The sequence below is a fragment of the Rhinolophus sinicus genome, chromosome 5 (genome assembly GCF_057876585.1).
Source record: "Rhinolophus sinicus isolate RSI-liver-muscle chromosome 5, RSI-T2T, whole genome shotgun sequence".
NCBI lineage: Eukaryota > Metazoa > Chordata > Mammalia > Chiroptera > Rhinolophidae > Rhinolophus > Rhinolophus sinicus.
In genome coordinates, this window is record NC_142505.1 from 87472701 (window position 1) to 87482970 (window position 10270).

General features: G+C 41.3%; 1 protein-coding gene across 3 annotated transcripts in view; it reads left to right on the top strand.

Moving 5' to 3' along the window:
- STK32A (serine/threonine kinase 32A) overlaps positions 1 to 9360 on the top strand; it is a 98243-nt gene extending 88883 nt beyond the window's left edge. Inside the window, exons 9-13 of one of the 3 annotated variants that reach the window (XM_088798693.1) lie at positions 1092 to 1208; positions 3630 to 3755; positions 5555 to 5683; positions 6910 to 6974; positions 7361 to 9360. In XM_088798693.1, the coding sequence (XP_088654819.1) occupies positions 1092 to 1208; positions 3630 to 3755; positions 5555 to 5683; positions 6910 to 6974; positions 7361 to 7454 (531 nt within the window). In that variant the 3' untranslated portion in view covers positions 7455 to 9360. The remainder of the gene's footprint in view (positions 1 to 1091; positions 1209 to 3629; positions 3756 to 5554; positions 5684 to 6909; positions 6975 to 7360) is intronic. The other 2 variants (XM_019739131.3, XM_019739132.3) reach the window with 2 other exon arrangements.
- Positions 9361 to 10270: the final 910 nt, after the last annotated feature.

Here is a 10270-nt window from a genome sequence, read left to right on the forward strand (position 1 = left end):
TTCATTTTACAGATGAAGGAATTGAAACTCAAATTGAATGACTCCAATGAGCCCTCAAATTCTTTTGCCTTCAGAGCTCAAACACTTAATTACATGACCTTTTAGTACTAATGGCAACAGGGAAGATACTGAACTAAGTTGGGGAAAATGGAGGACTTTATCAGTCCCCAGTCATTGACTAAGTATCTCAAAAGGGCCAGGCACTTCGTACACGTACATATATATACTAACTGTCTTGCTGCTTAATCTAATGTGGAAATTTTTTTAATTCAACAAACATGTAATGAGCACCTACTAGGTGGTAGGTCCATGGGCAAAACATGAGTATGTTATAATCTCTGGCTTTAAGTAGCTCACATAAAAGAGAAAATCGCAGCATTAATGATTCCTTTATGAAATAGATTTACTATAGGTAAAAGCTGCCCTCTACTGGACACTTGTGAAAACTAATAAAATCACCGTTTTTGTTTGTTTTCGTTTTTTCCCCCCAAAGTTAAAACTATAAACAAACTTGATTCCCCCAGAAGTAAAAATATTTTTGTCTCATCATAAAACTTTCTACTTCACCCCATAAACCAGGTATTCGTAGCATTTGGGATAGGGGTTGAAGTTTTCTGGCTAACTTTCTGTTCTGAATTTACTATGATTTGAACAAGTGAAAAGAGGTATGTGGTAAAACTCTGGATCTCTTTATAATCGACACTTAAATAATAGCTCTTTAAAATTCCCATTTACTGAGATACCTTATGTAAATACTTATGTAAGTTACCTTACAAAACAGTTCCAAGTTGGCATCTCAGTGATGGGTTTAGCCCATGGGAATGTTTTCTTTGGCCCAGAGGAATTACCAACTTTTAAAAATTCTGAGATTTCGCAAGAAACTCTAGATTTCTGGTTGTTGTTGTTGTTGTTTTTAAGTAAGAGGTCTGGTTACACTGGACCATGTATGCATAACAACACAACAACCAGCTAGAAGAGATTAGAAAATGATACTGAGATTTTACTGGTTGAAAATTTAGCTTGGAAACATTTGCAAATTTTTTTCTTTTACCCTATAAAAATGAAGACTTTTACTTCTTTTCTCCCTGAAGCGACCATATCATATTCGCTCCAATTCTTCCAGCAAGGAAATTGCACACATGTTTGAGACAGCTATCGTGACTTATCCTTCTGCCTGGTCACAGGAAATGGTGTCACTTCTTAAAAAGGTAAGAAGGACTGCATGACAAACGGAAGTGATAAAAAAGCATGCTCTCTGGTTTGAGATTAGAAGCTACTATACAATATTGGAAGCAATCGTGATGATATACATTTCCAGAGTGGGATTTGCAGCTAACAGCTTTCAAATACCTGGCTTCATTGAGATAATATACATGTCCTCTTGAATGCCCCAAACCCATCTCAAACTCAGTGTGCCCAAAATGGAGTTTTTAATTTCCTGGATTTTCTCCAATGTTCCCTTTCTCCGTAACTAGCCTCTGCCTCCATCCACTTATGCAAACCAGAAACCAGAAATCATTCATCATCTCCATATCCAATCCATCACCAAGTTCTGTAACTTGACCTTTTAAATATCTTTTGAATCTATCACCTCTCTCCATCTCCACTGTTATCTTCCTATTCATACTGCCACCAAGTCTTGCTTATAGCTGGTTTTCCCCTGTACACTTTTACATATTCCCTCTGTTCTCCATTCTGCCCCACAGTGATCTGGTCAAGCAAACTTCATTGTCTTCCCATTGTTCAAAATACTTGTATGAAAGATCAAAGATCAAAATAATTTGTATGGTATAAAGGTTCTAACTACCCCTCAAGCCTTTTTACTTTTCTCCCCTTTTTGATTTCACATCAATTGCATTGACCTTTTTTTCTCTTCTGTTTCCCCTCTGCCTCCTCACCCTTTTATATCAGTCTCCCACCACAGGCCTTTTGCACATGCTCACCCCTCTGCCTAGGACACTGTCACCCTCCCCAGCTCTCCGAGCTCCCTCCTTTAGACCAGTGTTACTCAATGTGATTCACTGACTGGTTCAAGTCCATGAATTGTTTCCTACAGGTCCATGACAAGTACAGAAATTAAGAGAAATATTTAGAAGTTTTTATAGTATTAATAATTTGGTATCACTGATGCCTCTACTAAGTACACGGTCAGTAGACTCATCTCATTGAACAGGGTACAAGCCTATTTGGTGATGTTGAATTCAAGTCACAAATTGTGCATGGTGTGGAGCTGCATGCTAGCCGCGCACAAGGACACGACATTCTGGTTTCAATGTGATGGAAATTCAACAAATGAACCAACAAATAACTGGCCCTTCTACATAGTCTGAAAAGCACAGCTTTAGATCTCAGCTCAAGTGATCACTTCCTCGGGAAGCCTACCTCTAGTGTCACTTCACACAGGGATGTCTTCCCTTCATAGCATTTTGCACAATTTGAAATTATACATTGTAGGTGTGTGATTCTTGGGTTAACGACCAATGTCCTTTAAGTCCTATAAGGGAGGGTCCCCATCTGACTTGTTCCCCATTGTATTCTCGGCATCTAATACAGAGCCTGACGGATGGCAAAATTTGGCATTTGAATTATTGACATCCATAGCTTTCATCAGATTTTCAAGTTGCCCATGTTCACCAAAAAAGATTAAGAACAATTGTAGCAGGATCTCAATAGTATGTATTGCATGATTCCGTGAAAGAAAGAATGTGGAGCCGAAGAGGAGGAGATTGGCTTCTTTCAAAGACAAAACAACTGCCCAGGCCAGCTGGTCAGGGCCAAGGATTCCAACCTGTGTCTCTTGTCTATGGGTCAAGTTCCCTGGTTTGGAATAGGGACATTGCCATTGGTAACGTCAAAGATGAAGAACCAGGGGGGGTCATTTCCCATAAGCATGTTTTCCTAAGTTCCAAGACAGCTCTTTTACCCCAAAATTCCACCCTGATGATCTCTGGTTGTCACCTCCAAGACAATTCTCCAATGGAACTGACATTTTCCATTTGAGTCATTTTCTATTTGATGCAATGTTGGCTCTGGAGTGGTTAAGGGAGAAAAACATCTTTAATCTCAGTTCCTAAAACTCAGAACCATAACAGTAACCTTAATGATATCTTATCTGTGTCACCTCCAATATACTTTGATTAGCTGTAAAAACAGCTGAAATTTTTAGTGGGAGATGAATTTCCTTCATAGAACAGTATGCACATTCACTACCTCATAAGAAGAGACCTTCTCTTAGGCACTTTATATACATGCCTCATTTAACCTTAGCCACAATATTATTAAATAGGTTATTATCCTCCTTCTTACAGACAGATAAATGGAGATTTACAGAACAAACTTGCCCACAGTTAGTAAGTACAGGAATCAGCTATCAAAGATAGGTTTGACTCAGTAGGGCACGCTATTTTCAATCACCACATTGCAGAAACCAACCTAGAATTCATTCTAACCATGCATTACTACATTGCTTATGTATGCATTATCTGTGTTATTTGTTTAGGGGGTTAGGGAAGGGGACACTGCCTTGTTTCCTTCAAACCTACGCTTGAAAACATTTAAAGGGAACTTGTATGATTTTTTGCCCCGTTTTGACCTTCCTCGTGATCTTAATGTTTGTATTCCATTGGCAGTTACTTGAACCTAATCCAGACCAACGGTTTTCTCACTTGTCTGACGTTCAGAACTTCCCATATATGAATGATACAAACTGGGATGCGGTTTTGCAGAAGAGGCTCATTCCAGGTTTTATTCCTAACGTGAGTCAACCCTACCAAAACCTTAATAACCCTCACTCAGTGCATGTTACTCTGTGTGCCACATACACACCCGGTCTCATCACATAACCACACCAGTGTAGTTCGACAGGCCAAATCTCTATTTTACAGATGAGAAAACTGAGACACACACAGGTGAATTGGCCACCAAAGTCACATGGTAGCAAGTGGCCGAGTTGGGATTCTAATCCAGTACTGTCTGTGTCTGCAGTTCTAGCTCCTAACCACCTTTCGTGGCACGTCTTTTTTTTGGAAAGAAGCCCTAATCCTCCTAATACATAATAACGCATAAGTCCTCACTTAACGTCACAGGTTCTCTGACTTTAAGAGAAATACCGCTTAAAGAAACCAACGTTACCACAGGCTGATTGATATAACCAAGAGTTAAGTTCCTATGCATCTCATCAACATTATACGAAACAACTTCAAAGACCTGCTGTAGTCATTTCCAGGAATCTGCTCATTGAAAGAACAATGCGTTCTCTGATTCCAAAGATGTAGAAATTTGTATCCGTGAAGTTCTGAGTCAAAGGATTGAAAACTGTTGGGATTGACGTGAGGAATTATTTTTACCATTCACCCCTCGTCCCTGGTACTGTGTTTCCCTGAAAATAAGACCGTGTCCTATATTAATTTTTGCTCCAAAAGATGCATTAGGGCTTATGTTCAGGGGATGTCTTCCTGAAAAAAAATGCTAGGACTTATTTTCCGGTTAGGTCTTATTTTCGGGGAAACGCGGTAGTTCAATGCAGGGAACTATATTCCTAACAACTAAGAGCCAAAGGGAACTAATTCCCACTGCCTGAGTCCCTGGCCAAGGGACATTTGTGGCTTACTGCAGACCACTGGTAAAGGCTGGAGTCCAAGGGCGGAGGCCTAGGGGCCCAAGCCAGGCCTCTGGCTCTTTCTCTCTTCCCACAGCCTGATGCTACACACTCAGTTGCAGGTAGATGGGCAGAATAATGACTTTTTAAGGGGCCTGTAGAGACAATTCGGAGTTTTCTGTTCTTAAGCCAGGTGCTTGCTGTGGGCATGTGTGACTGTGACCCTTCGTGTGTAAGCAGCAAAGAGAGACACTCTGGTGGGTGGGTCGCGAGAAAGTGCACAGTGAGGGGAGAGAGAGGGCCGTGGGCTGGAATTCTGGGATGGGGAATCGCTACCTTATGGAGCAACAGGAGGGTGGGATCAAGGGCTTACCTGGCTACTTTGCAGGGTCCAGTAGGGGCAGGTTGACACATGACACTGCGGGAGAGCTAGGCACCACCTCCTGTGGCTTCCACTCCGATGCGACGCCTCCACGCACCGCACTTACCGTCCACGCCTCCTCCGCAGACGCGCTACGTAATGGTTCTGACTTGAGTGTGACTCTGAATCACCTGGGGAGCTTGTTAAAAGCACAGTTTTCTGCGCCACAGATTCGGTAAATCTAGGTGGGAACTGGGGAGGTGAGCAAACAACGCAGGTGATTCTCATCTACATAATCGTGAGAACGTGCTTTGAGAAACATAACCCAAAAGCTCAAACTTTAGAAAAATTATTGTCATTTGATTTCATTTCTGACTCACTGGAGGCTCACTGGGAATTTAGACACATAAACAAAATATTAAAGAATGTGAAAAGCGAAAGCCGAAAATACCTGACCCCAAACCGCGAGTGGGAATCCCAGGTTACTATCCTTGGGCCGATCCCTTAGGACCGTGTGTTTTTCTCCACATCCCGCCTGGTGTGTTTTGAGAATGACACCCAAACCTAAGGAGTCAGCCAACCTATCTTCCTTGCAGAAAGGCAGGCTGAATTGCGACCCCACCTTTGAACTCGAGGAAATGATTTTGGAGGCCAAACCTCTTCACAAGAAAAAGAAGCGTCTGGCAAAGAAGGAGAAGGAGATGAGGAAATGTGATTCCCCTCAGGTGAGCAGGTCTCCCCCCAAATTTAGGATCAGGGGAGCCTTCACGATGGCTGCAAATCATTTGAGAGCTTCTGTTGGGCGGTCCTCTCAGCACCCTGCTTTTGCTGCCTTGCGAATGCATGGAGAAGCTGAACACCTAGTTTTCCTACAATCTCGGCGTGAAGCTGCTTCCCTAAGGGGCTGTATCAGCTTATGTTCCTCCGGTAGCTTCATGTCCCCCATGATACTAGAAACTCTCTGGGTTACAAGTACCCCCATTTGAGAATAAGAGTGAAACGTGGCAGAATCTTTTTTTCTCTCCTTTGTCTTGCTGCCCTCCCCCATCTCTGACCGTCCTCTCCTTTTTATAGTTCCCTACCACTTAAACATTTGCTTGGGAAAGAAAGAAAATTCTCCAATACTTCAGGACTTAGTATTTTCTAATTCCTAGATTTAAAAAAAAACACGATATTTTGTTTTCCTTAGAGAAGAATATTTTTCATCAGAAGTAATTTAGATTTACTTTGCTGCAGATTTTTTAAAAAACATTGGATCTGGGGCTGACACTGTCCTGGGCCTCATGAATATCATTTTTTTAAGGTTACATTTTCTCATGATGATGGAAAAGTCGCTGATAGGTGTTGAAAGCCAGACAGTGAAATGTCAAAGAAATGTTTCACATGTCTGTGAGAAAGTCAGAAATAAAGACAGTTCTGCTCACTGCACCTGAAGTCTAGTTAATCAACCCCAGCACAGTTGTTCAGGGGAACATTCGATCAGAATTCATCGTGAAGAGATATTTCTAGTCTATTTATTAAATCCAAGTAGAACCTCTAAACCTTTCACATGAGGGCTAGGAGATGAGAGGTGAGTAAGTAACCAGCTTAATAAACCCTTGGACCCCACCCCCCACCCCCCACACCCCCGCCTTAAAGTTATGGTTTCTTTTTGAGCTGAAAGACACCAAGTTCATAAACCATAACTCAGGCCTTCCTTGCAGTTTCATTGTGGAGAGCAAAGTGTTGACGTATTTTTATCTTCTTTGTGTTTCTTTCTCATTAGCTCCTTTATTACTCTGGTTGGGATCTCGCTCCTGCTACAAACTTTCAGATAACATCCATTTTGAGTACACACTGGTGCTTTGATTTGGCCCATTCAGTAGACATTCAATAGGTTATTGGCTGTTTGATGATCCTGGTTGGTCTGCTAACTATACCTCTATTTTTTTTTTCAATGTTCCCTTGGAAGACATGCCTTCTTCAAGAGCACCTTGAATCTGTCCAAAAGGAGTTCATAATTTTCAACAGAGAAAAGTAAGTAGCTCCTAGAAGAACAGCAGCCCAGCAAATGATGTAGTGTTTCAGCCAGACTTTACTTGCAAAGCCTTAATAACATGTTTTGAAACATTTTTATTCTAATTATAATAATGATGCATCTCTATAATAGAACATTTGGAAATTTCAGAAACCTTTTTTTCTTGTAAGAAATTTCAAAAATTGTAATAGATAAACGAGCTTAGCTAGCATCAAGTTTCTGTTTATGGAAAAAGCAGAGGAACTAGGACTTAAACATTTAAAATCAATGACATTTTTAAGACAGTTTCATGCCTCTTTATTGTGGGCCATAATGCTGTCCTTTCAAAAGCTTAAATCTTTTCTCTTTTCAGTGAATAAGCCCTCTTTCTTTTTTTCCTTTTAAGAGTAAAAAGGGACTTTAATAAAAGACAAGCAAATCTAGCCTTGGAACCAACCAAAGACCCACAAGAAGAGGATGGCCAGAATAACAACCTGTGAAGTGAATATCTTCTTCTTGGGACATTTTCTGGCACCTGGCCAGGAACTTCTGCTTTCCACATCAGGAAGAGCTGACAGTAGTTCTTGCATCTCCACACCTCACACACCTTAGAAACAATGAATGCATAGCTTTGGAAAGAGGCAGAGTGATACAATGAAGAGAGTTCTCTGGGCTCCTGGGAGCTAGTTGCACGACTAACCAACCATGTGACCTTGAGCACATGGTTTAACTACTTTCTCTGCTTTGGTTTATTCATCTAATGTGAGGGTTATACTAGATGAGCTCTACTCTGCCTTTTTACTGCTCCCATTCTGGTTTTTTGAAACAGCTTTTATTTTTATTTCAAAAGGAATATTTGGATGTAGATTTATTTTTCCACTCCTTCTAAATGACACTGTGACAAGTGGACATAGATGTGTGATTGAGTGAGGTGTTTGGGGGGGTGATTAAATGGAGCGCTTCAGAGCTACAAAACTTCATAGAGAGGTCAGAATCCCAAGCCTGACTGAATAGGGATAAGGAATTCAGTCAGGAAGAAACGAATGAGACCAGATTAGAAGTAACACAGACTTAGGAGGACCTTCCAGTGGTGTTCCCAAGTCCCCACACCATGTCAGCTTGTACCAGCTAGCAAGAGCCTGCTGTGCACCTCTGTCCCAATGCCCTGTACAGTGATGGGAAATTGGGAAGTCAAAATTGGTAATGATGGGAGTATTTACACCATGGAAATTGGCAAAGGCTACAAATCAGGCCTTTTTGTGTCCCCTCCTAGCAAGCCAGCTGTGAAATAGTTATCAGCACACCACTTGCCTTCTTCTAATAGTATTCCTTGAGAGCTAGTTGTCCTCCTAAGATTTTCCAAGACCTGTGTCTGGGCAGGATCAGAAAAGAATATTGTCACATTAAAAGCATGTGCATCTTGTAGTACAGTGAAGTTGTGTCTGAAACGGGAGTTACGGTATGAGGTAGAATATGAGGTGAATTTGGACAATAATAAAATTTACGGTTGAAAAAAACCTCTTAAATTACCCATAACATATGATGGGTAGCTTTTCTTAGTGGAGCCCGGTACAGTGAGCCACCCTTCAACAATGAAACAAGTCACTCTTTTTGGTTCATTTTGATATTGTCTTTTATTTCTATTTTTTTGGTCCCATATTTGGCTAATATCAGATGAACTAAAATGTTGAGAAAAGTGTACATGCCTTTATAGACTAGAATTTTACTTAGAACCTTGGGATGCCGACATAGCTGAGAGGTTTGAGGTCATGGAACCACAGTACCATGTCTCCCTGCCCTGTGCTTACTGCAGGAATGACAGCCAGAATTGCCTAAAACTATGTAAAACATTATTGATATCTCACTCTTTATTTATTTATTTGCCAAACACAAAATTTAATTCACCTAGGTGAGATGTGTACATGACTAACTCCACTCTCCTGATATACAGATCTTTGCAGAGGAACTATTTTGGGGAACCTACAGATGCCACTGGTTAGAGAATCAAACACTGAATAGCCTTGGTGTGGGACTGTTTTAACCTCCTGGCCACTCACATCACCTAAGCCTTGTCCTTACTTATGGAAAGTATGGGCCTCACGAAGACGGTGGGAAGCTGGAAACAGGAGAGACTAGACTGGCCCATTTGGGAAACCAGACAATGGAAATAGGCAGAAGTAACAGTTATGGCCACATGTTACACCAGACTTTTCCAGGAGAGAGTTTGTATTGGGGCATCTCAGCATGGGTAGAACACCAGTCCTGAGTTTTAACTCAGCATTTACAGTTGTCTCCTTGCTAAGCCAATAGGCCCAGAATTCCTGGCAGGGCTGTACAACAGTACCTCTCTACTGTAAGAGCAACCATGTTTTTGTCCAGAATTAAAGTGAGTTCTTTTGTTCTGTTTGATTCTATTTCTCTACATTCCCCACACGTTGTCTATGCTGTTCTGCTTTTCACCAAGCACTGTATATTCTAAGTGCTTGCCCAGACTCAGTTCCACAGAGGGGATGAGTTGACGAGAGCAACAAGAAGGGGACCAGATTCTGCCCCAGGTTAGTAGCCAGGAGTGTCACTTGCGTGTTTACTAACTTCCATCTTTCATTTGATTTTGATTCAAGCCTCGATGTGCTATGGACTTACCTCCCCAGTCACTGGTACCTCCTCATGCTTGTGACCTTATACGTATCAGCCCAAAGGAGAGACTTTGGGAAATGCTTACCAAAGGGCAGTGGGATTGGTGGGCTCTCCATTGGGATGAGAGCTGATCATTTATGCCACTTCATGTCTATACAAATTATAATGGAATGGGAACCCAATGCAATCTCTGTAGTTTGAATCCCTAGTTTTTATTTCCAGTGAGCTGCTTCTATGCCTGAAGCACCTCTTTGGGCCTTCAGAAACCATGGGTGCACTGACTAAAGAGCACCACCTCAGAGGTCAGATGGGTTTCCAGTCTTAATCAGGCCACAGACCCATAATGTGGGTCTTAGGGGAAAAAAAAGCATTACATCCATCAGTGTAGAACAACTAATTACAAACAACTCCCACCATTACATATGTAAACATTAGGACAAAAAAAAGTTTCCAAAAAATAAAAGGATACCTTCATCCTTACTGTGATTGCTACTCCTTGAAATCAGACCCTTTGGTTTTATTTCATAAATTGGGCTAAAAGTTTCTATCCTACCAGGTAGAACATAGCTCATCTAGATTTATGACAACCAAGGCTCAGGGCTAAGAAAACAGGGTGACTGTTGCATTTTTTTGTCTGATATTCCTGGAATCATTTTCTCCTAACAGCTTCCTCCCTTAT